The sequence below is a fragment of the Anolis carolinensis genome, unplaced genomic scaffold, assembly GCF_035594765.1.
Source record: "Anolis carolinensis isolate JA03-04 unplaced genomic scaffold, rAnoCar3.1.pri scaffold_13, whole genome shotgun sequence".
Taxonomy (NCBI): domain Eukaryota; kingdom Metazoa; phylum Chordata; class Lepidosauria; order Squamata; family Dactyloidae; genus Anolis; species Anolis carolinensis.
This window is the reverse complement of record NW_026943824.1, coordinates 13,691,444-13,719,020: the sequence shown is the minus strand read 5'-3', so window position 1 is coordinate 13,719,020 and position 27,577 is coordinate 13,691,444. Positions and strand designations below refer to the sequence as shown.

The 27,577-nt window shown below is 40.2% G+C and overlaps 2 protein-coding genes across 2 annotated transcripts in view; one reads left to right on the top strand and one right to left on the bottom strand.

Annotated features, from left to right (window-relative positions):
• The window catches only part of grid2ip (Grid2 interacting protein), a 75,535-nt gene that overhangs the window by 8,620 nt on the left and 39,338 nt on the right, over positions 1–27,577 (bottom strand). The window contains exons 9-17 of the mRNA XM_062964698.1: positions 27,385–27,486; positions 19,496–19,596; positions 19,294–19,405; positions 16,959–17,281; positions 13,910–14,371; positions 11,891–11,978; positions 9,427–9,504; positions 9,114–9,310; positions 5,510–5,665 (exon numbers count right to left, since the gene is read on the bottom strand). Coding sequence (XP_062820768.1) covers positions 5,510–5,665; positions 9,114–9,310; positions 9,427–9,504; positions 11,891–11,978; positions 13,910–14,371; positions 16,959–17,281; positions 19,294–19,405; positions 19,496–19,596; positions 27,385–27,486 — 1,619 coding nt within the window. The remainder of the gene's footprint in view (positions 1–5,509; positions 5,666–9,113; positions 9,311–9,426; positions 9,505–11,890; positions 11,979–13,909; positions 14,372–16,958; positions 17,282–19,293; positions 19,406–19,495; positions 19,597–27,384; positions 27,487–27,577) is intronic.
• The window catches only part of zdhhc4 (zinc finger DHHC-type palmitoyltransferase 4), a 61,356-nt gene continuing 57,991 nt past the window's right edge, over positions 24,213–27,577 (top strand). The window contains exon 1 of the mRNA XM_062964686.1: positions 24,213–24,295. The gene's annotated coding sequence lies outside the window, so the exon portion shown is untranslated. The remainder of the gene's footprint in view (positions 24,296–27,577) is intronic.

The following is a 27,577-nucleotide window of genomic DNA, read 5'->3' as shown; positions in this document are numbered from 1 at the left end:
ATAATAATAATAATACTTTAGCTTATAACACTGTAGTAATAATAATAATAATAATAATAATAATACTTTGGCTTCTAAAACTGTAGTAGTAGTAGTAGTAGTAATAATAATAATACTTTTGCTTATAACACTGTAGTAATAATAATACTAATAATACTTTGGCTTATTACACTGTAGCAATAATAATAATAATAATACTTTGGCTTATAACACTGTAATAATAATAACACTTTGGCTTATAACACTGTAATAATAATGATAATGATAATAATAATAATAATTTGGCTTATAACACTGTAATAATAATAATAATACTTTGGCTTATAACACTGTAATAATAATAATAATAATAATAATAATAATAATAATAATAATAATAATACTTTGGCTTATAACACTGTAGTAGTAGTAGTAGTAATAATAATAATAATAATAATAATACTTTGGCTTATAACACTGTAGTAATAATAATAATACTTTGGCTTATAACACTGTAATAATAATAATAATAATAATAATAATAATAATACTTTGGCTTATAACGCTGTAGTAGTAGTAATAGTAATAATAATAATACTTTGGCTTATAACACTGTAGTAATAATAGTAATAATAATAATAATACTTTGGCTTATAAAACTGTAGTAGTAGTAGTAGTAGTAGTAATAATACTTTTGCTTATAACACTGTAGTAATAATAATACTAATAATACTTTGGCTTATTACACTGTAGCAATAATAATAATAATAATACTTTGGCTTATAACACTGTAATAATAATAATAATACTTTAGCTTATAACACTGTAGTAATAATAATAATAATAATAATAATAATACTTTGGCTTCTAAAACTGTAGTAGTAGTAGTAGTAGTAATAATAATAATACTTTTGCTTATAACACTGTAGTAATAATAATACTAATAATACTTTGGCTTATTACACTGTAGCAATAATAATAATAATAATACTTTGGCTTATAACACTGTAATAATAATAACACTTTGGCTTATAACACTGTAATAATAATGATAATGATAATAATAATAATAATTTGGCTTATAACACTGTAATAATAATAATAATACTTTGGCTTATAACACTGTAATAATAATAATAATAATAATAATAATAATAATAATAATAATACTTTGGCTTATAACACTGTAGTAGTAGTAGTAGTAATAATAATAATAATAATAATAATAATAATAATAATAATACTTTGGCTTATAACACTGTAGTAATAATAATAATACTTTGGCTTATAACACTGTAATAATAATAATAATAATAATAATAATACTTTGGCTTATAACGCTGTAGTAGTAGTAATAGTAATAATAATAATACTTTGGCTTATAACACTGTAGTAATAATAGTAATAATAATAATAATACTTTGGCTTATAAAACTGTAGTAGTAGTAGTAGTAGTAGTAGTAATAATACTTTTGCTTATAACACTGTAGTAATAATAATACTAATAATACTTTGGCTTATTACACTGTAGCAATAATAATAATAATAATACTTTGGCTTATAACACTGTAATAATAATAACACTTTGGCTTATAACACTGTAATAATAATGATAATAATAATAATAATAATAATAATAATTTGGCTTATAACACTGTAATAATAATAATAATAATAATACTTTGGCTTATAACACTGTAGTAATAATAATAATAATAATAATAATAATAATAATAATTTGGCTTATAACACTGTAATAATAATAATAATAATAATAATAATAATAATAATAATACTTTGGCTTATAACACTGTAGTAGTAATAATAATAATAATAATAATAATAATAATAATACTTTGGCTTATAACACTAATAATAATAATAATAATAATACTTTGGCTTATAACACTGTAGTAATAATAATGATAATAATAATACTTCTTTGCATTATAACACCCACTTTTTGATCATTGCATTGGGTTGATATATTTTTTACTGCAATGATGTTGAAGGGATGCTGGGAATTGTAGTCCCAAAGGGGATTAAATATTTTCCTGCAAGAGTTAACTCAGTTCAAGGCACTTTTGTGTGGTCCCAATACGGCACTGTTGTGAGTCACCTGGGTCTAGAATACTACGTCTCCCTCGTAAACATAGCACCCTAGGCCCCAATAGATCTTTGACCCCTTCTCCGCCTTGCAGAGGAGTCCAAGGTGGGAAGGGAGGCACGCTCTGGACATAACTGGGAGTTAATGGGTAGCCAGACCCACTAACCAGGTGCCATTCATGGCCTCATTACGGAACAATTGGTCATGTTCTGGCTCCTTCCAAGGGGGCAAACTACAACTCCCAAGGAGCAAAGGACAGAGGTTGTAATTATGATTGCTTGTTCCAGCTCATAGAATGGATGCCAATGTAGGATTGTGTTCCTTTTTTGCCCTGCGATGCAAAGGGAGGAATATCAGGGCGAGAGCGCCGCCTTGGAATAAATTTTTTCTAGGCTGAGGATTCTACCGGAAGACCTAAACATTGGGGGGAAAAACTACATAAAGCTCCAACTGCTCTACTGGCTCTTGGAGACATGTCATCCTAATATATTTCCGCTTTGATTTTTTTTAGGGAGAGATAAAGCAGGGTAATAATAATAATAATAATAATAATAATAATAATAATAATAATAATAATAATAATTTTATTATGACACAACAAACAAGATAGATATGCTGGATTTAGTATCACAAAATCACAAGTCGGACACTTCCCAAGTGTCTAGGACTGTGTGATTTATTATTATTATTATTATTATTATTATTATTATTATTATTATTATTGTATGACACAACAAACAAGAGAGATATGCTGGATTTCATATCACAAAATCACAAGTCGAACACTTCCCAAGTGTCTAGGACTGTGTGATGTATTATTATTATTATTATTATTATTATTATTATTATTATTATTATTATTGTATGACACAACAAACAAGAGAGATATGCTGGATTTCATATCACAAAATCACAAGTCGAACACTTCCCAAGCATCTAGGACTGTGTGATGTATTTTCGGATGATGCAAGCAGATCCCAGTAGGGTGGCCTTTTGCAGTTGGCAGATCGTGATTTTGTCAATGTCTATTGTTTCCAAATGCCGGTTGAGATCTTTTGGCACGGCACCCAATGTGCCGATCACCACCGGGACCACCTGCACTGGTTTCTGCCAGAGTCTTTGCAGTTCAATCTCGAGGTCCTGATAGCGGCTGAGTTTTTCCTGTTGTTTTTCGTCAATGCGACTGTCACCTGGGATGGCAAGATCAATGATCCAAACCTTTGTCTTTTACACAACTGTGATGTCTGGTGTGTTGTGTTCCCGAACTTTGTCAGTCTGGATTCGGAACAGTATCTTTGCGTGTTCATTTTCCAATACTTTTGCAGGTTTGTGATCCCACCAGTTCTTTGCTGCTGGGAGGTGGTACTTGAGGCATAAGTTCCAGTGAATCATTTGGGCCACATAGTTGTGCCTCTGTTTGTAGTCTGTCTGTGCGATTTTCTTACAGCAGCTGAGGATATGATCAATGGTTTCGTCGGTTTCCTTGCACAGTATGCATTTTGGGACATCAGCTGATTTTTCGATCTTGGCCTGAATTGCCTTTGTCCTGATGTCTTGCTCCTGGGCTGCAAGGATCAGGCCTTCTGTCTCCTTCTTCAGGGTCCCATTCGTGAGCCAGAGCCAGGTCTTCTCCTTATCAGCTTTTCCTTCAATTTTGTCAAGGAACTTTCCATGCAGTGTTTTGTTGTGCCAGCTGTCAGCTCTAGTTTGTAGTGCGGTTTTCTTGTACTGGTTTTTTGTCTGCTGTGTTTTGAGGAGTTTCTGATTTTTGACTTCAATCAAAGCAGGTTCTTCACTTTGTTTTACATATTCTGCCAGGGCATGTTTTTCTTCTTTGACTGCTTGTTTGACTTGTAAGAGTCCTCTGCCCCCTGATCTTCTAGGCAGATAGAGCCGGTCAACATCACTGCGGGGGTGCAGTGAATGATGAATTATTATTATTATTATTATTATTATTATTATTATTATTATTATTATTATTATTACCCTTTATCATTGTTAATTGTCCTGCAAATGTTTCATTTGGAGATGAACAAATTTGGCTCTGTATACAAACTCTCCCACCGTTGTCTCCGATGGGATTTGTAGTCCAAAGGCTGACACTTTTGCCTGCTTTGGAACCCAAGGGATCAATAGTTCCAAGCCAGTAGGGCAGCATTGATCCGTATGTATTGATCCGTATAGGTGGGGCTTAAGAGCCCTCCCACACAGCCATATAACCCAGAATATCAAGGCAGATAATCAACAATATCTGCTTTGAACTGTGTTATCTGAGTCTATACTGCCATAAAACCCAGTTCAAAGCAGATAACGTGGGATTTTATACAACTGTGTGGAAGGGGCCTATGACACCGAAATCCTATATCTGGGAGCGATCCACGCAGACCATCCTTTTTTTAGGCAAGGAACATTATTTTGCCAGTACAGTAGAGTCTCACTTATCCAACATAAACGGTCCGGCAGAATGTTGGATAAGCGAATATGTTGGATAATAAGGAGGCATTAAGGAAAAGCCTATTAAACATCAAATTAGGTTATGATTTTACAAATTAAGCACCAAAACATCATGTTATACAACAAATTTTGCAGAAAAAGTAGTTCAATACATGGTAATGCTATGAAGAAATTACTGTATTTACAAATTTAGCACCAAAATATCACGATATATTGAAAACATTGACTACAAAAATGCGTTGGATAATCCAGAACGTTGGATAAGCGAATGTTGGATAAGTGAGACTCTATACTGTACATTTATTTTACTCTATTTCTATTATTATAATTAATACATTTATTATTTCACTCTGATCTTATTATTATTATTGCATTTATTATTTTACTCTATTTATTATTACATGTATTATTTTCCTGTATTTATTATTATTATTACTACATGTATTATTTTAATATATTATTATCAAAAGGATACATAAGCACATTGACATTGAAGAAGATGAGAATAATGATTGGATCAGAGTTGGACAGTCTTATCTCAAATTTGAGCTTTATGTAAATATTCAAAAACATTTAACCTAGTGATGCCTCAATTAATGTAATTTTATTGGTATCTGTTTTTATTTCTGAAATTTCCCACTTATACTGGAGTCAATGTTTTCCCAGGTTTTTTTGTGGTAAAATTAGGTGCCTCGGCTTATATTTGGGTCGGCTTATACTCGAGTATATACGGTACTTTCCTCTGAAATAGAGCCTATGGGATTCACTGGCTTCGGGAAGGTTCCTCGTTTTGGACTGCAATTCTTATAATCCCCAAGATCAGGGGAATATGGGAGTGGTAGTCCAAAAGGGGACTTGTCCCATCAGATGGGATCCACTGCTTTCAGGGCCATTCCTTGGAGTCTATCAGCAAAGTGGACCGGGAAAGCGGCTGAGCCATTGAGGGCAATGGGGGTCTCGCTGTCGGACCTCGAGGATCTTTGCCAGCTTCTTGCTGTTCTTCAGCTCCAAGGAGGCGTTGAAGAGGCACCCGTAGCCTGCCGTCATCTCCTCCGTCTTCTCCGGGAGCGAGGCCTTGAAGTGGAGGCTGCGCAGCCGGGTCTGGTATTCGGGCACCAAGAGCATCTGCAAAAGGAAGGGCATTTGCAATGGTCACGGATGCAAAACTTGAGACTCAAAACCGAGCATGCACCACGAAGAACACTGAGGGAGGCCTTGGGAAAGGTATGCATCATGGATATCTCTCTCAGTCAATTCTGACATCATCATCATCATCATTATCATGTTTATAATAAATAATAATAATAATAATAATAATAATAATAATAATAATAATAATAATAATAATAAACTTTATTTGTACCCCGCCACCATCTCCCCAACGGGGACTCGGGGCGGCTTACATGGGGCCATGCCCAGAACAATCTATATATATAAAAGAGTGATGGCATCACGGCAGTGGACAAAACAACAAAAGTAAACACCCCACAACCTCGAAAATTGACATCACAACCCCTCATCCATGCCTCTAGGTTGTTACAACAAAAAGAAAAGAAAAATAAAGTCCTAATTAGAGGGAGAGGAATATTTGTTTTTATCCAATTGCTGCCAGTTAGAAGACTAAGCTCCGCTCACTTGGTCTCCTAGCAACCCACTCAGCCCAGAGGATCCTTTACCTTAACTACCACCAATTCCTCAATACTTTATTTCCCATACCACCATACTTCGCCACAGCAACGCATGGCCGGGCACAGCTAGTATATATATAAAAGAGTGATGGCATCACGGCAACCCACAAAACAACAAAACTACATGCCCCCCAACCTTGAAATTTGACAACACAACCCATCATCCACGCCACTAGGTTGATACAACAAAAAGAAAAGAAAAATAAAGTCCTAATTAGAGGGAGAGGAATAATTGCTTTTATCCAATTGCTGCCAGTTAGAAGGCTAAGCTCCTCCAGCTTGGTCTCCTAGCAACCCAATAAAAAATAATTAAAAACACTAAAAAATTAATACAATAAAATACTATAATAACAGAAAATAACTAAAAATAATACAAGAAAATAATAAAATAGAATAAATAAAAAAGATAACTTACAATAAAATTAATTAAAAAATACAAATAACGTCAAATAAAAATTACACAAGAATTTTTAACCAATACCACCACCACTTTGCCACAGCAACGCGTGGCCGGGCACAGCTAGTACAATATAAACAAAATATAATTTGCACCCTGTCTCTTCTCTCCAGTACTTGAGTTGTGCATTGCTGGTTTTATTTTATTATATTGTACAGGCAGTCCTCAAGTTTGCTTTTAACCACTTTGAGTCTCTTACAAAGTAGCATATTAATACTACTACTACTACTAATAATAATACTATAAATACTGGCCCTCCTTTCTACTGAAATGGTGCACATGCTTGTGGATTTCAATGGCTTCTCTGTGTAGTCTGACATGGTAGTTGTTATGTATATCTATGTTTTTATCTATTGCATTTTAATTCTGGGGAGCCATGCCACAAGTCAATTTATTATTATTATTATGGTATCATTATCATCATCATCATTATCACCATCACCATCATCATCATGTTGTTGTTGTTGTTGTTGTTGTTGTTGTTGTTGTAACCCACCTCAAGCTTTGGGGATAAGCAGGAAAGAAATACAAATTATTCTTTTTGTATTATTATTATCATCATCATCATCATGTTGTTGTTGTTGTTGTTGTAACCCACCTCAAGCTTTGAGGGTAACCAGGAAAGAAATACAAAATATTATTATTCTTACTGCATTATTATTATTATTATTATTATTATTATTATTATTATCATCACAGCATGTTGTTACTGCTCCAGTAAATTCCCCGTTGTGTCCTCAGCTCTTCCCCCTTCTCCCTTCCTGCAGCGTAGCCGGAAACGGAGGAGAGAGGCGGCAAATTTACTGGGGCAGACCGTTTCAAACTCATTTATCTATATGAAATGTGCCTAAATTTCAGTGGGGACTACGTGAGATTGTAGTATTGGAATGTGCCTTTCAGCTGCATATGGTAAATGATTCCTGCTATACTTTGTCCTTTTTAAAATCCAAAACGTAACCTACTTTGTGGATAGCCCGCGTACAACTAGCCTGTTTCAAACTGCATTACATGGCAGAGTGGATAGAGCCCGAGTGCAAACAATTTGCATTCAAATGAGCATGATATTTCTTTGGGCTTGACTGCTCTTCCCCATTCGTAACCTTTGCTGGCTTGGTCCCTGTGGCAGGGAGGAATCTTTATATCCCACCACTGCCACCAAATTGTGGTGATGTGGGGTAGAGGAGGAATCTTTTGATTAATTATTTTATTATATATATAACTATATCCGCTGCCACCAATGGTGGAGATCTCAGGCAGAGGGGAATTTCTTTTCTTTATTCTTGTTCTTATTCACTTTAGATGGTAGTGTTACTTAGTTTTGAATATAGGTGACAGAGACTTAGATATTGAAGAACAAACAAGTTTATTTCAGGCACAGAGCTTAGTGGTTACTAGGCATGTCCGATCGATGAAAAAAATGTTTCAATTCTCGTTTCTAAAGTAGGAGGTGCTGGCGCTTCGATATAGAAAGTATTTCCGATTTTTTCACCCAAAAATTTCGGATATTTCCGGAAATTCGTAATGATTCTAAATGTTTCTAAAATGGCGGACGCACATGCGCAATCGCTACACACTGGGCTTGTATGGCAATCTTCCATGTGGACGCAGAGGACGTTAGCCCCCACCTTTGCGTCCATCGTGGAAGCTTCTGATTGGCCGGGGAGCGGAAGCCATGTTAGGCTGCGCTAAGCTCCCATTCAAGGTAGGTTGCAGAAACAATTTTTTAAAAAAATATTTTTAAAAATATATATATTTTTAAATTATGGGGGGAAAAAAATTAACGAAACATTAAGAGACAATTAGAGAATGGTCCAACAATGGTTCAAATTACATTGCTGGTTGCGCTGTGAGACAATGTCTCGGAATGCGTATCAAAAAGCGAGAACAATCCGAAATAATTCTGATATACAATTCAAAACGATTTTTTGGACATGTCTAGTGGTTACAGTAACTACTTTAAAAGCACTTAGATAATAGTTTCAAAGCTATGAACTGATCACTTTGGATCTAACTGGGATTACTTCCCCTTACCACTCAGACTCTACAAATACAACCTAAACACGTTCCTTTACTTGCTTAATTTGACACAACTAGAGATCTGAGTTTCCCTGGTATCCCTAACCTGGAACCACTGTCTTCCCTGTGACTAAAAATCACAGACTAAACTGTTTTTAAAACATTCCCTCCTTTTCCTTCAAACGGCGGTTGGCTCCGCCCTCGTTACTATGGTAACCTCCCTCAGAATGCCGAGCTGGTCACCATCCCCCTTGCACTGGTATCTAATACTTACCCTTTTAAACATAGTTAAACATGACTTTTAAAACAAAATTAAACAAACATGACATTTATAAATCAAAATAAAAACACACTTCTTTACAGTCCTGCTCTGGTCATATAGGACCCCCGGATTTTCTTGCCAAAGGCCCACCTGCAGGACAAACTGGTCCGGCTCGCTGAGTTTGCTGGGGTTGCCCTGATAGCTGTGGTAGCGCTGGACCTCCTCAGCGTCGGGCGCATAGAGCAGCAGTTGCTTGATGTGCGAAGGCTCCAGGCGGTCGCTCTCCATGGTGAGCAGGATCTGGCGCAGCTCCAGGTGGGAGAGCTTCAGGTGCGCGATCAGGATGGCTGCACAAAGGAGGAGGAGAAAAGCAATGGGCACACCTGTACCTGTCGCGCCGTGGTCTCCTCCCCAATGATACCTTTCCGCATCCTGGAGGGGAACGGGGTCCTCCCTCCCCTACCTGTGTTGTAGGCCTTCTTGTGCGACAGAATCTCAACCACGTCTTTCTTTTTAAAGGACTCGGGCAAAGGGTTCGGCTCTGGAAGAGAAACTGGGAGATTTAACCAGAGATCAGGACAGAGCTCGGGATGCCGGGATGGAGAAAATAAGGGGAAGATATGATGGGCAATGGGACAGACAACAAATAGGAAAAGCATCTTGGACTGGAGAGGGGAAGGTTGGCAAGACAATACAATCAGATCCTCCAATTCGGATGGAGACAGTGTCACTATCACTAAGTCCCCATCAAAAATATCCTTTCCTTGCATTGCAACAAATCCCACCAAAATCCCAACATAGAATTGCACTGGAAGAAGACTTAATAAAAGTTCCAGCAATACAACAATAAAATACCACAGAAAAGCCTCATAGTGAACATCAGTTTGGGAGTCAGGGGTAGAAACACTGTGGGCAGGGAATGGGAGAAGTTTGCCTCAGACACATTTAACAACAAAAATCCTAGACATTTTAGGTTGGTGGCAGCTACCAGTTTTAAAAGCAAATCTGTTATAATTAGCCTCTCAGCCTAGCCTCTCCCCGCTTTGCTAATTCTATATTACTAGCTGTGCCCTGCCACGCGTTGCTGTGGCCAATTGGAATTGCAGTGAATAGCCTCGCTGCTTCAAAGCCTGGCCATTTTTTACATAGGGTATGCTTGCTAGGCCAGGTTGAATGAGATGGACTAGCCTCATAGTTTCCAAAGTCTGGCTTTGAAGCTGCAAGGCTGTTCAGTGTTAATCAAGGTGGGCCACAAAGGGGTTGATATATGTGTGGAATAACATGCAGTGTGGTAGAAAGAACTGTTGTCTGGTTGAGGCAGGTGTTGCCATGGATCTCCTTGATTAGCATTGAATAGGCATGCAGCTTCAAGGTCTGCCTGGTTAGTACTTGGAAGAATCCTTTACTGGGACGTGTTAGCTGGGTGTGATTATTTAAGTTGTTTAGCATTGAATGGTCTTGTAGCTTCCAAGCCTGGCTGCTTCCTGCCTGAGGGAATCCTTTGTTGGGAGGTGTTAGCTGGGCCTGGTTGTTTCCTGTGTGGAATTCCCCTGTGTTCTGAGTGTTGTTGTTTATTTAGTGTCGTGATATTGTTATATTGGTTGTGTATTGTTATTAGAGCACAGTAATTATTATACATTATATTGATAATGTTATATGATTTGCCTGGAACAGGATTATATGAGGCCCCTTCTACACAATGGTTTAAAATCCACACTGAAGTGGTGTTTTTGTTTGTTTGTTTGTTTTTTGCTGTGGCCCAGGAGGCAGCCTGGCTTTGAAGCTGCAAGGCTGTTTAGTGTCAATCAAGGTGGGTCACAAAGGGGTGCATTCCGGTTTTTGGGGGTTTTTTGGCCCCATGGAGGTTAGGGATGTGTAGTTTGTTTGTAAGAACGTAGAGACGTGGATGAGGGGTTGTGTTGTTAATTTTCTAGGTTGGGGGGCCTTTAGTTTTGTTGTTTAATATAAATAATATATAATAGAATATATTTATATACATATAATATTGATAATAATATTATAATGTAATACAATATAGGTAAAGGTAAAGGTTTTCCCCTGACGTTAAGTCCAGTCGTGACCGACTCTGGGGTTTGGTGCTCATCTCCATTTTTAAGCCAAAGAGCCGGCGTTGTCCGTAGACACCTCCAAGGTCATGTGGCCAGCATGACTGCATGGAGCATCATTACCTTCCCACCGGAGCGGTACCTATTGATCTACTCACATTTGCATGTTTTCAAACTGCTAGGTTGGCAGAAGCAGGGGCTAACAGCGGGTGCTCACTCCGCTCCCCGGATTCAAATCTGCGACCTTCCAGTCCGCAAGTTTAGCAGCCCAGTGCTTTAACACGCTGCGCCCCCGGGGGCTCCCAATACAATCAGATCCACCAGAAATCCAAGACCCCAATTCAGATGGAGATGGTGGTACTACCGCTAAGTCCCCACCAAAAATATCCTTTCCTTGCATTGCAACAAATCCCACCAAAATCCCACCATAGAAGTGCTTAGAAATTGCATTTTCTGTATATACAACATTGTTTTTATACCCTCTTGGAACACTTTTCTGTGTCTAAGGGAGCATCAACACTGTTTTGCGCCACTTTAGCTGCCATAGCTTTATTTATTTATTTATTTATTTATTTATTTACAGCATTTATATTCCGCCCTTCTCACCCCGAAGGGGACTCAGAGCGGATCACATTACACATATAAGGCAAACATTCAATGCCTTAACATAGAACAAAGACAAGACAAACGCGGGGCTCCGAGCTGGCCTCGAACTCATGACCTCTTGGTCAGAGTGATTTGTTGCAGCTGGCTGCAGCTGGTTGCTCAACAGCCTGCGCCACAGCCCGGCCATGGAACGCTGGGATTTGTAGTTTGAGAAGGTCCTGTCTTTTCCCACCCCAGAGGGACTACAGGACTCACTTGCGGGTTTTTGCGTTCCAAAATGCAGCTCCAAGTCCAGGTATTTGACCATGTCGCTGAGTTTGTCGTAGTCCGAGTCCTCTCCGAGCTAAACAAGGACAAATGCAAGATTATTAGCAGGAGTTACAGTCACCACTAGGTTGGATTATTGTAACGCCTTATACGCCGACCTTCCGAAGACAAAAACCCATAAGATCCAAATGGTCCAAAATGCGGCGGCCAGGCTGCTAGCGGGATCATCTATAAGATCCCATATTACACCGATTCTGAAAAAACTGCATTGGCTACCAATAGAACATCGGATCTCTTACAAGATACTGGTCCTGACATTTAGAGCTCGAAGTGGCCAAGGACCATTATATCTTAGGGACCGCCTCATTCCTTTCTTCCATCAGTGGTCACCTCGATCCTCCCAGGAAAATCTCCTATATGTACCGGGCCCTAGGGAGGTACGCCTGGAAGCCACAAGGTGCAGAGCCTTTTCGACCGATGCTCCAATTCTGTGGAACTCATTGCCTCCATATCTTAGAGCAATGTCGGAGTTGAGACCTTTTGTAAAAGCACTCAAGACTTGGATGTTTGGCTGTGCATTTAAGTAAATCAGATCTAATTTGCCAAATAGTCACTGTTGAATGTTTTTAAATGTTGAATGCTTTTATATTGTGGAATGATATTTTAAATTGTAAGTCGCTCGGAGCACTCTGGTGGAGAGCGACTAATTGAGAAATAAAGTGAAGTGAAGTTATGCATTTCTTTATGAATGAACCTAGAGATTTCTGGCATTTTTGGATTCCTTTAAAATACCTCTCTGCTTTTTAAGTGATGCCTATTTATCTAGTTACATTTTGCTTTCGAACCGCTAGGTAGGCAGAAGCTAAAGGCCAGGAGCTCACCCTGACCCGGGCTTTGAACTGTCAACCTCTTGATCGACAAGATTGACTGCACTGGTGTGCAAAAGCTTGGCCATATCGAAGTCCAAGTCTGAGAGTCTCTCCCAACTCTGTGATCTATGAGAGAGGCTTGTAATGAAGTGTGGGTTTTTTTTTTAGTTTACAGATGCCATGTTTAACTGTGTTTTAAAAGGGTCAGTATTTCAGTTACTCTGCACTCATAAGTTGGTTGCCATGGAGAACTGGGTGGAGCCAACTGCCGTTTTGGTGGAGAAGTGCAGTTTTGAAAAGAAGCAGTTAGTCTGTGTTCTGTTGAAGCACAGGGAAGACTGATCCTCAGTGAAGGGATCAGGGTGGCTCAAATGTTTGATTTTGAGTCAGTTTAAAATAAGTTTGGTGGCTTATTTTAAGGTAGTCTGTTTCCAGATAAGGAACAGATAGTCTGTGATTGAAATTCACAGGGTGACTGCAGGTTAAAGCAGTAAAGGAGGAAGTAGTATTTTAAAGTTTGAAACATCTCAATATAGCTTTGTAACTTTTAATCTAAGTGCCTCTAAAGAAGTTACTGTAACCATTAAGCTTGTGCCTGAATAAACGTGTCATTGTTCTTTTTAACATCTCAGTCTCTGAAATCTATATTACCATCAAAAGCAAACAAGAAAGAAGAAAAATAAAATTTTAAAAGTCTCCTCTCTAAGTAGCCAGTGGCTATATCATCCCATAGTGGTGGCAAGAGTTGATAATCCCCTTAACATCTGCTGGCCGCATTATAAACATCTTTACCTCTGGTGGCAGCTTTTAAATAAAACACCTTTAATAACTGGTGGCAGCGGATATAAAATATATAACAATAATATAAATATAATTAATTAATAGAAACTCCTCCACATCTCCGCAATTGGTGTCAGTGGTGGGATTTTTAAAAAGATTTCTCCCCCTTCCTGACATCTTTTCAATGTGGTGGCAGAGGTGGGATAAAAAGATTCCCCCTGCCTGAAAGAGCCTCAGTCGTTATTAGTTCTTTGCAGGGCTGAATGGCCATCTGTCGGGAGGGCTCTGATAGTGCCTTCCTGCCTGGCAGAAGGGAATGTGGATTCAATAGGATTCTGTGCAGAAAGGTGTGCCCTACCTGTCCCCAGATGGTGCCCTCCGAGTTCTCCACTTGCTCCCATCGCAGCCGCTTGACGCTCATGTGGTTGGACTCACTTCTTCGGGGGAAGGCCCCTCGATGGGCCGGAGGGGGGGCGCAGGGGACCGGGGGAGGAGGGGGTGGCGGGGGCGGCGGGGGGGCCAGTTTGGGGGCCACGGAAGCCGGATTGGGTGAAGCGGAGGAGGAGGATGAAACGGAGGGTGCAACCAGGGGTGCCTTCCCCACTTGGGACCTCCTCTGGGCCCCCTTTTTGTGGTCCTGCGGGTGGGGAGGGGGTGGCGGGGGGCTAAGGGGAGGCGGCGGGATGGGGTCTGACAGGGAGGAGTAGGTCAGGGAGCTGCCTTCGCTGCTGCCTTCACTGCTGCTGCTGCTGCTCTGGTCCTCGCTGGCACTGCTCAGGTCCTGGGTGATGAAGCTGCCTTGGTCATCCTGGAAGCTCATCTGTAGGGCAGAAGAAGAAGATATGGGACCGACCTACTAGATACAAGGGCTTACATCAGTCATAGACACACTTTGGCCCTCCAGGTGTTTTGGACTTCAACTCCCACAATTCCTAACAGCTGGTAGGCCAAAGTTTGCCCATGCCTGGATATGGGATGTAGACATGGGATAGGACCTAGATACATGGACTTAGATATGGAACTTAGAATTAGGACATATGCAGAATTACATATGGACTTATATATAGGACTTAGATGTAGGTACCTAAATATAGGGGACTTAGATGTAGACTTAGATGTAGGGCCTAGATACGTGGACGTAGATATGGATTTAGGACTTCGATATGGGATTGAGATAGGTGGACTCAGATGTAGGACGTAGATATGGAGGACTTAGATATAGGACTTAAATACACAGACTCAGGTATGGACTGAGATATGGACAGAGGCATGGGATTTATATAAGCAGACTCAGATATGGACATAGACATGAGAAATATGGAGGACTTAGATATAGGACCGAAATACACTGACTTAGATATGGGACTTGGATATGCAGACTTGGATATGGACTTATATATAGGACTTAGATGCAGGTACCTAGATATGGAGGACTTAGATGTAGGGCCTAGATACGTGGACATAGAAATGGACTTGGATATGGGATCAAGATAGGTGGACTCAGATCTGGGACTTAGATACAGGGGACTTAGATACGTGGATGTAGATATGGACTTAGATATATGATTGAGATAGGTGGACTCAGATGTGGGACATAGATATGAGGGACTTAGATACAGGGCCTAAATACACGAAGTTAGGTATGGACTGAGATATGGACAGAGGCATGAGATTTATATAAGGAAACTCAGATATGGACATAGATGTGGGATATATGGAGGACTTAGATGTAGGACTGAAATACACTGACAGATATGGAACTTAGAATTAGGACCAGAAATGCAGACTTAGATATGAACATATATAGGACTTAGATGCAGCTACCTAGATATGGAGGACTTATATATAGACTTAGGTGTAGGACCTAGATATGTGGACGTAGATATGGGATTGAGATAGGTGGACTCAGATGTGCGACATAGATATGAGGGACTTAGATACAGGACCTAAATACATGATATGGGAATTAGGTCCAGAAATGCAGATTTAGATATGGACTTATATATAGGACTTAAGTATAGGTACCTAGATATGGGGGAATTAGATGTAGACTTAGATGTAGGGCCTAGTTATGTAGACGTAGATATGGATTTAGGACTTAGATATGGGATTCAGATAGGTGGACTCAGATGTGGGACGTAGATACGAGGAACTTAGATACAGGACCTTAATACACAATATGGGAATTAGGACCATATATACAAACTTAGATATGGACTTCTATATAGGACGTAAGTATAGGTACCCAGATATGGGGGATTTAGATGTAGACTTAGATGTAGGACCTTGATATGTTGACATAGATATGAGGTTGAGATAGGTGGACTCAGACGTGGGACTTAGATATGAGGGACTTAGATACAGGACCTGAAAACACAATATGGGAATTAGGACCAGAAATGCAGAGTTAGATATGGACATATATAGGACTTAGATGAAGGTACCTAGATATGGGGGACAGATGTAGACTTAGATGAAGGCCAAGATATGTGGATGTAGATATGGATTTAGGACTTAGATATGGGATTGAGATAGGTGGACTCAGACGTGGGACTTCAATACAAGGGACTTAGATACAGGACCTAAATACATGGACTTAGATATGGACAGGGACATGGGATTTAGATAAGGAGACTCAGATATGGACGTAGACATGGGACATATGGAGGACTTAGATATAGGACCGAAATACACTGACTTAGATATGGAACTTAGAATTAGGTCCATATATGCAGACTTAGATTTGGACTTATATATAGGACTTAGATGCAGGTACCTAGATATGGGGGACTTAGATGTAGAAATAGATGTAGGCCTAGATACGTGGACGTAGATATGGACTTAGGACTTAGATATGGGATTGAGATAGGTGGACTCAGATGTGGGACTTAGATACAAGGGACTTAGATACAGGACCTAAATACACAATATGGGAATTAGGACCAAATATACAGACTTAGATATGGACTTGTATATAGGACGTAAGTGTAGGTACCCAGATATGGGGGATTTAGATGTAGACTTAGATGTAGGGCCTAGATATGTAGACGTAGATATGGATTTAGGACTTAGATATGGGATTGAGATAGGTGGACTCAGATGTGGGACTTAGATACGAGGGACTTAGATATAGGACCGAAATACACTGACTTAGATATGGGACCAGAAATGCAGACTTAGATATGGACATATATATAGGACTTAGATACAGGTATCTAGATATGGACGACTTAGATGTAGACTTAGATGTAGGCCTTGATACATGGACATAGATATGGACTTAGATATAGTACCAAAATAAACTGACTTAGATATGGGACCAGAAATGCAGACTTAGATATGGACTTATATATAGGACTTAGATGCAGGTATTTAGATATGGAGGACTTCCTTGCGCTTCGCCTTACTTCCTCGTAGTCGTTCTCCGGGGTGAGGAAGTCGTCCACGAGGGCGATGCGGTGGCCCAGCTGCTCGCTCAAAGCATCCAAGAAGCGATCGGTGTCGCGGCTGCGCGGTGGCCGGGAGAAGGTGAAGAGCTTCTTGTGCGGGTGGCGCTGGGACGCGGGGCTGAGGCCTTGCTCCGGGGAGGGGGCCGGGCTGCTGTCCAGACTGACGTAGGGGTTGGACTCGGTGCTGCCGGGAGAAGGCAGGCCACCCGACGCGCCCGGAGCCTGGAAGTAGCCCGGATGGCCCTCCTGCCAAGAGATGCTCGGGCCAGACCTGCGAAGCCCTGCGGAGGACCAAACAGAGGGACACCACACTGTATCAAAGGGACACTTTGTACAAGCCACAGTGCCACAGAAGAGTCCTGGGACGGAGAGGACAGGGTCAGGGCCCGGAATGACCCTTCCAGGTTGCAGAACTGGGCCAGAACTCACCAAATGAGAAGTTTATAGTCCTACACTTAAATGGCTTGAAAATAAGTCATGAAAATGGGATTTAGACATCTTCGTGAACAACAAGCAGAATGTGAGCCAATAATGTGACGCAGCAGTAAAAAACACCAATGCGATTCTAGGCTCATCAAGGTGGCCAATTGAAATGTTGGTTCACACTTGGTTCAAACAGACAAGAATTCTATGTTGTTGAAGGCTTTCATGGCCAGAATCAATGGGTTACTGTGAGTTTTCCAGGCTGTATGGCCATGTTCGGGAAGTATTCCCATAAAAATAGTAATGCGGTAATCCTTATCTGGACGTGCTCAATAATAATAATAATATAAAAAATACCAACAACAACTCTTATCTGGGAGTGCTCTATCATCATCATCCTTATCTGGAAATGCTCAATAATATAATAATAACAATAACCACCACCACAACAACAACAACATTACAACAACAACAACAACAACTCATATCTGGAAATCATCATCATCCTTATCTGGAAATGCTCATTAATAATAACAATAACAACAACAATAATTATATCACAACAATAATAACTCTTATCTGGAAATCATAATTATCCTTATCTGGAAATGCTCATTAATAATAACAATAGCAACAACAACAAAAACAATAATAATAATAATAATATCACAAAAACAATACCTCTTATCTGGAAATCATCATCATCCTTATCTGGAAATGCTCATTAATAATAATAACAACAATAATATCACAACAACAATAACTCTTATTTGGAAATCATCATCATCCTTATCTGGAAATGCTCATTAATAATAACAATAACAACAACAATAATAATATCACAACAACAATAACTCTTATCTGGAAATCATCATCCTTATCTAGAAGTGCTCAACAACAACAACAACAACAACAACAACAACAACAACAACAACAGGTTGCTATGAGTTTTCTGGGCTGTATGGTTTATGCTTGTGGATTATGTGATCAATTGTGATTCCTAGTTAGGAATTGTGGGAACAGAAGTTCAAAACACCTGAGGGCACAGGTTTTCCCATCTCTGGCACACTTTCTGCATAGACGAAAGTAATATAAGGTACTAGCTGTGCCCGGCCACGCGTTGCTGTGGCGAAGTCTGGTGGTATGGGAAATAAAGTATTGAGGAATTGGTGGTAGTTAAGGTAAAGTGTAAAGGTTTTCCCCTGACATTAAGTCCATTATAAATGGGTTATATAGCTGTGTGGAAGGGCCTTGAGTCTACACTGCCATATAATCCAGTTAAAATCAGATAATCTGTATTTTATAGGCAGTGTGGAAGAGGCCTAAGTGAGGCCTAACTCTGCCTGTTCCCTGGGCTGAGTGGGTTGCTAGGAGACCAAGTGGGCAGGGCTTAGCCTTCTAACTGGCAGCAATTGGATAAAAACAATTATTCCTCTCCCTCTACTTAGGACTTTATTTTTCGTTTCTTTTTGTTGTATGAACGTAGAGGCATGGATGAGGGGTTGTGATGCCAAGTTTAGTGTTTCTGGGATGTGTAGTTTTGTTGTTTTGTCCTAGGCCGAAATTTCATTACCCTTTTATATATACAGATGGTTTGACAATAGTGCATGTCAAAGGGATTTAGGAGTCTTAGTAGAACATGAGCCAACAGTGTGATGCGGCAGCGAAAAAAGCCAATGCGATTCTAGGCTGCATCAATATTATGATGAAATTTATATTCATCATTATGTTTATATATATCCTGCTTTTTCTCACCACAAGGAGACCCAAAGAGGCTCAAAGATATCTAGTGTTCCGATTGATGAAAGTCAGTTCCACTCTATTCTATCCAAGCCTGGAAATGTCACATCTGGATCTGCACCTGCCTCACCTGCAGGGTTTCCTTGCTCCGGAGGTGATGTCCGGTGTGCGGCCAAGTTGCCCAGTTTGCCCCCAAAGCCGGTGGTCAGCCGGGTCTCCAGCTCTGCGTAAACGGCCGACATCTGAAAGTGAAAAGAGGGAAGAAAGTGTGGGGGACGCTGGGTGGCACAGTCCCCATTGATTCTGTATCACAATTCGCCCCAACGTCTTACCATTTTGGGATTGGGGGTTTCCGGAAGGGACGTCCCGTCGCCTGCCTGCCTCTCCCCCGGCGCGACACGGACTGGCAAATCCACAGCCACGTCAATGCCGCCTGTTGGGAAAAACAGGAAGGAAATTGAAAGATAGGAAGGCAATTGCTGGCATTTCTGGGTGCCTTTAAAATACTTCCCTGCTTTTAAAATGATACCTATTTATCTACTTACATTTTGCTTTTGAACCGCTAGGTAGACAGAATATAAAGGAAACGATGGCAAGGAGGAAATCTTTAATAATATCCCACCTCTGCCACCAATCTGTATATATAAAAGAGTGATGGCATCAGGGCAGCGGACAAAACAACAAAACTACAGGTTCCCCAACCTCGAAATTTGACAACACAACCCATCATCCATGGCTCTAGGTTAATACAACAAAAAGAAAAGAAAAATAAAGTCCTAATTAGAGGGAGAGGAATAATTGTTTTTATCTAATTGCTGCCAGTTAGAAGGCTAAGCTCCACCCACTTGGTCTCCTTACAACCGAATCACCCCAGGGGACAGGCAGAGTTAGGCTTCACTTAGGCCTCTTCCAGAGATTATCTAATTAATATCGCAAAGAACACCACTCTGAAAACAAGGGAATTCCAGACAGGAAACAATCCGGGCCAGCAAACACTTCCCAAAAAAAAATTCACTCAGGGAGGAAACAGCCAGGCTTTAAAGCTGCAAGGCCATTACATGCTAATCATTTTCCCTAATTGCAGCATTCATACTTGCCTCCAACAGACAAAAAAAATCAGAAATATTGTATATTCACAACTTTTAGGAAATAATATCCCCTGATGGCGCAGCATGTTAAAATGCTGAGCTGCTGAACTTCTGGACCGAAAGGCCGCAGGTTTGAATTGGGGGAGCGGAGAGAGCCCCCACTGTTAGCCCCAGCTTCTGCCAACTACAAAGTTCAAAAACATGCAAATGAGAGTAGATGAATAGGTACCGCTCCAGCGGGAAGATAACGGCGCTCCATGCAGTCATGCCAGCCACATGACCTTGGAGGAGTCTACGGACAACGCCGGCTCTTCGGCTTAGAAATGGAGATGAGCACCAACCCCCAGAGTCAGACATGACTGGACTTAATGTCAGGAGAAAACCTTTACTTTACCCTTGACCTTAACTACCACCAATTCCTCAATACTTTATTTCCCATACCACCAGACTTCGCCACAGCAACGCGTGGCCGGGCACAGCTAGTATAATATAGAATTGGCAAAGCGGGGAAAGGCTAGGCTGAGAGGCTAATTATTAGGTATGTCCAAAAAATCGTTTTGAATCTTATATCGGATTGATATTGGATTGTTCTCGCTTTTTGAGACGTATTCTGATACGTTTTCTCATGGCGCAACCGGCAATGTATTTTGAACCATCCTTGTCCCATTCTCTAATTGTCTCTTAATGTTTCATTAATTCCCCCCCCAAAAAAAATTAATATATTTTTTAAAATATTTTTTTTAAAAATTGTTTCTGCAACCTACCTTGAATGGGAGGGGTTTGGAGAAAGGATTAGGGTTTTGTTGCTGGTTCCTTCTCTTGTGAGTATGTTAATTTTGGGTAGCGCTCAGCTATTTAGAGCTGTGAATTCCAGCGTTATTTTTTCCCCCCCATATTATTAAAAAAATTATCTAGCTTTCAATTGTGTTAAGAATAGTTCTTGCTGGATCATAGCATGCCTTTGCAGAATCAGTAGTCTATTTCATTAAGAAGGCATTGCCTTTCAGGCTTGTGGGATCACATAGCCAGAGACACTATTGATTTCCAGAGTTCTTGCTTACAAATATAGCAAGGGAATCTACAGTTTTCAAAGTATCTTTGCACTCCTTGCCAGAGTGTTGCTTGGCGTGGTCACTGGTCCATTTCACAGTGATAAAAACCCAATTGAATAGGAAATCAGACTTTCAAACCAGGAACAGGTTTCTTCAAATATTAAAAATAGTGTATTGTAAAAAGTTATGAAAATTCGCCAAAAATCATAGGATACAGGAAACGTTCTGCAATTTGTTGAGCTAAGAGTGTAGAATGTGTTCTCCCACTGTACCAAATTTGATGAGGATGGCTCCAGAAATGAGGGCAGGAGAGCCCTGTAAAAGTCCCCCCCCCCGGGTGCCTTTTTTTGGCGATTGCACATTTTAGAAACATTTAGAATCATTACGAATTTTCAGAAATATCTGAAATTTTTGGGTGAAAAAATCGGAAATAGTTTCTATTTCGAAGCGTCGGCGCCCCCTACTTTAGAAACGAGAATTGAAACTTTTTTCATCGATCGGACATGCCTACTAATTATAACAGATTTGCTTTTAAAACTGGTAGCTGCCACCAACCTAAAATGTCTTTAGGATTTTTGTTGTTAAATGTGTCTGAGGCAAACTTCTCCCATTCCCTGCCCACACTGTTTCTACCCCTGACTCCCAAACTGATGTTCACTATGAGGCTTTTCTGTGGTATTTTATTGTTGTATTGCGGGAACTTTTATTAAGTCTTCTTGATGGAAAATATACACTGTGGAGACTCTTGAAAGTTGAAAATAGAATAACAATTTATTTTCTTAAAAACAGGTAAATGATTACTTCAGAGAGGTTCATAAGCGTAATTGGTTACAGACGTTCTTCAGCTTAGCTTAGTTGTATGTTTCAGGTTACTTCACTTTAGTTTCAAACAGTTCCAACCAACCAATCTATTTATTGGTTACAAAAACCCTCGCTCGATTTGCTGAGAATAGACACGAGTTCCCCTGGGTTGTTAATTAACTCTAACCTAGAGTCCTTCTATTAACCAGCCCAGTAGTGAGAGACCATCCCTTGAGTTATCTTTCCCCCCCAAGAGATCCAAACTGCCTGACTTAACCTGTCAGTTTCCACAGCATTTCAGTTCTCTCTCACACACACACTCTCCCAACTCCAAAACCAAACTGCTCTCTTCTTTTTTTAAAATACTTTTTATTAAGATTTCTTTTATAATACAACTAGCTGTGCCCGGCCACGCGTTGCTGTGGCGAAGTATGGTAGTATGGGAAATAAAGTATTGAGGAATTGGTGGTAGTTAAGGTAAAGGGTCAAGGTTTTCCCCTGACATTAAGTCCATTATAAATGGGTTATATAGCTGTGTGGAAGGGCCTTGGGTCTACGCTGCCATATAATCCAGTTCAAATAAAATAATCTGTATTTTATAGGCAGTGTGGAAGAGGCCTAAGTGAGGCCTAACTCTGCCTGTTCCCTGGGCTGAGTGGGTTGCTAGGAGACCAAGTGGGTGGAGCTTAGCTTTCTAACTGGCAGCAATTGGATAAAAACAATTATTCCTTTCCCTCTAATTAGGACTTTATTTTTCTTTTCTTTTTGTTGTATGAACGTAGAGGCATGGATGCTGCCAAGTTGTGCTGCCAAGTTTAGTGTTTCTGGGGTGTGTAGTTTTGTTGGTTTGTCCTAGGCCGAAATTTCATTACCCTTTTATATATATAGATAATAATATAATAGTAATAAAGAAGAAAAAGGAAAAGAAAAAAGGAAAAAAGAAAAGAGAAAAAGAAAGGTTGATATATACATATGAAAAAAGGGACATAAGTAGAACAGATTTAAGACTGCAAGTTATAGTATCTATTTTACTATGTATATTACCTACACTAAATTGTGTATATTCTGGAAAAAATTAATTAAAATGTTGTTATTATTGTTATAGTTACTTAATTGCAGTATATAGAAGACTATATATATAGAAAGAGAGAGAGAGAGAGAGCATAGGCGAAGAAGAGATTGAGATATAAACAAAGGTTAAAATTATCAGGATTGAGAAACGATGTTACATAGCAAAATGATTGGTTGTTTTGAGTTCCTGGTACAGTAGAGTCTCGCTTATCCAACATTCTGGATTATCCAACGCATTTTTGGAGTCAATGTTTTCAATATATCGTGATTCATAAATACAGTAATTACTACATAGCATTACTGCGTATTGAAATACTTTTTCTACCAAATTTGTTGTTTAACATGATGTTTCGGTGCTTAATTTTTAAAATCATAACCTAATTTGATGTTTAATAGGCTTTTCCTTAATACCTCCTTATTATCCAACATATTCGCTTATCCAACATTCTTCTGGCCCGTTTATGTTGGATAAGTGAGACTCTACTGTATCTTCCAGAGGTCTGTTCCTTTTCTATTTTTCTATTCTATTCTTGTTTCTTTCTCCCTTTCTTCTTTCTTCCCCTTTGTTTTAGTTTTGTACATAGTTTTGTTTTTACGAATAGTTCTTATCATATCAATATTTTTTTATTCTTTAACATGAGATATTCATTTACTTGTTTCCAGTTGGTTTCCTTTATTTTCATTCCTTTATTCTTAGTCATGAGAAAGGCAAGCCTATCCATATTTCTAATTTCTAAGATTTTTGTAATCCGGGTTCTTCATCAGGTATATCTTGATTTTTCCATAACTTAGCATAACACAGTCTTGCGGCTGTGGTCAGTAAGAATAACAATTTGTATTTTTTTCCATCTTTATTTCATGTATTCCTAGTAGAAATGTTTCCAAACTGCTCTCTTCAAACCCTCAAACAGAACTCTCTTCTTCAGACCACAAAACAGAACTGCCTGGAGCTCTTTTTTTTCTGCACTCTAAGACTTGGCTCCTCCCATCTGCTCTGGTTGGCCAATCCTAAGAATCTCTTTCTAAGCTCCTCCCCCTTTCTAACCACACCTGCCATTCCTCAACAAAATGGATGCCTGCCTCACTCACTGTTACCAAGGCTTCATTCTCGGCCTAATAGGTAAGGTTCACTACACAGAAGTTGAGCTAAAGTTGGCAATGGGATGGGTGTGTATTTGAGGTCGAACTGAGCCCAGATTTGGGGGATTCAGGCCCAAAAACAGGGACAACTAGCCTTATAGAATCATAGAATAGTAGAGTTGGAAGAGACCTCATGGGCCATCCAGTCCAACCCCATGCCAAGAAGCAGGAAACCGCATTCAAAGCACCCCCGACAGATGGCCATCCAGCCTCTGCTTAAAAGCCTCCAAAGAAGGAGCCTCCACCACGGCCCCGGGGAGAGAGTTCCACTGCTGAACAGACCTTCTCACAGTCAGGAAGTTCTTCCTGATGTTCAGGTGGAATCTCCTTTCCTGTAGTTTGAAGTCATTGTTCCGTGTCCTAGTCTGCAGGGCAGCAGAAAACAAGCTTGCTCCCTCCTCCCTATGACTTCCCTTCACATATTTGTACATGGCTATCATGTCTCCTCTCAGCCTTCTCTTCTGCAGGCTAAACATGCCCAGGTCTTTAAGCCACTCCTCATAGGGCTTGTTCTCCAGACCCCTAATCATTTTAGTCGCCCTCCTCTGGACGCTTTCCAGCTTGTCAGCATCTCCCTTCATCTGCGGTGCCCAAAATTGGACGCAGTATTCCAGGTGTGGTCTGACCAAGGCAGAATAGAGGGGAGCAGGACTTCCCTGGATCTAGACGCTATTCCCCTATTGATGCAGGCCAGAATCCCGTTGGCTTTTTTAGCTGCCACATCACATTGTCGGCTCATGTTTAACTTGTTCCCCACGAGGACTCCAAGATCTTTTTCGCACACACTGCTGTCAAGCCAGGCATCGTCCCCCATTCTGTATCTTTGATTTCCATTTTTTCTGCCAAAGTGAAGTATCTTGCATTTGTCCCTGTTGAACTTCATTTTGTTAGTTTCGGCCCATCTCTCTAGTCTGTCAAGATCGTTTTGGATTCTGCTCCTGTCTTCTGGAGTGTTAGCTATCCCTCCCAGTTTGGTGTCATCTGCAAACTTGATGATTGTGCCTTCTAAGCCTTCGTCTAAGTCATTAATAAAGATGTTGAACAGAACCAGGCCCAGGACGGTTCTTCAGCTGAGTGAAGCAACTGCTTCATAGGAAGCCGTTGAGATGCTGGAATTATTAGGCTATTGGTGGCTTCAATGCCAATGGGATTGGATAGTAAAGGTTTTCCCCTGACATTAAGTCTAGTTGTGTCCGACTCTGGGGGTTGGTCTCTATCTCCATTTCCAAGCTGAAGTGCCGGCGTTGTCCGTAGACACCTCCAAGGTCATGTGCCTTGGTCAGACCACACCTTTAATACTGTGTCCAATTTTGGGCACCACAGTTGAAGGGTGATGTTGACAAGCTGGAAAGCGCCCAGAGGAGGGCGACTAAAATGATTAAGGGTCTGGAGAACAAGCCCTATGAGGAGCGGCTGAAAGACCTGGGCATGTTTAGCCTGCAGAAGAGAAGGCTGAGAGGAGACATGATAGCCATGTACAAATACGTGAAGGGAAGTCATAGGGAGGAGGGAGGGAGCTTGTTTTCTGCTGCCCTGCAGACTAGGACACAAGGGAACAAGGGCTTCAAACTACAGGAAAGGAGATTCCACCTGAACATCAGGAAGAACTTCCTCACTGTGAGAAGGGCTGTTCGACAGTGGAACTCTCTCCCCGGGGCCGTGGTGGAGGCTCCTTCTTTGGAGGCTTTTAAGCAGAGGCTGGATGGCCATCTGTCGGGGGTGCTTTGAATGCGATTTCCTGCTTCTTAGCAGGGGGTTGGACTGGATGGCCCATGTGGTCTCTTCCAAATCTACTATTCTATGATTCTATGATTCTACTACAGTAGAGTCTCACTTATCCAACGTAAACGGGCCGGCAGAATGTTGGATAAGCAAATATGTTGGATAATTAAGGAAAAGCCTATTAAACATCAAATTAGGTTATGATTTTACAAATTAAGCACCAAAACATCATGTTATACAACAAATTTGACAGAAAAGGTAGTTCAATACACAGTAATGCTATGTAGTAATTACTGTATTTACAAATTTAGCACCAAAATATCACAATGTATTGAAAACATCGACTACAAAAATGTGTTGGTTAATCCAGAACGTTGGATAAGCGAGTGTTGGATAAGTGAGATTCTACTGTATCACTATTATCACTATTGCCATTATCACTACTATTATCACTATTACTATTATCACTACTATATCACTGTTAGTATTACTAATATTATTGCTATTATTATTATCATTATTATTACTGCTACTATCACAACTGTTATCACTATTGCTATTATTATTACTACTATTATCACCATAATATGCGACCTCCAAGGTCATGTGGCCGGAATGACTGCATGGAGCGTTGTTACCTTCCCGCTGGAGCGGTACCTATTGATCTACTCACATTGGCATGTTTTCAAACTGCTATTTTGGCAGAATGGGATTGGATAAAGTGACCCTAATAAAGCTGTACTTTCTGAGCACGTTTCAGTCTATTAATCCATCATTTTATTTCTGGGACTCAATATGGCTTACGGAACTGAGTGATGAGTAAATGATTGACAACTAACTTTTGGGGATAGTTTTGGGTTTGTTTTCCTTTGGTGCCAATTGGACAGTGAATCCTCTCCATATTTTAAAGGACACCACTTTGGAATTGTGGAGGACTTGTGAAGGACGACTCAGAGGTGGCTTTGCTCCTTCCTTCCTCCAAAACATATTCTGTTAGTAGCCAGCTGCAATAAATCACTACTCACCAAGAGGTCATGAGTTTGAAACCAGTCCGCATCGGATTGAGCGCCTGACCATTAAAAATACCCCAGTTTGTTGTTGACCTAAGCAACCCGAAAGATAATTGTATCTATCAAGTAGGAAAATTTAGGTAGGCTAATTTAACTAATTTACATCATAAAAATTGTCCAGCAGCGTGCAGAAAGGAATGAGGAAGCAATCCATCAAGGACTCAGTGTCACAGTGGATGATGAAGCAGCAGCTCCCCCTGTGGTCGGAATTGAGCATACCCTCATGAAGCCGGAAGCTGGAGAATGTTAAATTGCCCTAAAGGTCCCCGTGGCCTACCTCCAGCTCCTCCACCTCCTCCTTCCTCGCGATTGTGGCCGTGGAGGCTCCTCCGACTCATCGAGGGTCCCATCCGGAGACCCTCTTCCACCTCGGGCTCTGCTGCCGGGAAAAGGCAAGTTTTTAGTATAAAAGAACATAGAAACAACTTCCAATCCAAGCCCATCCTTATTCCAGAGTTGTCTGCCAATGG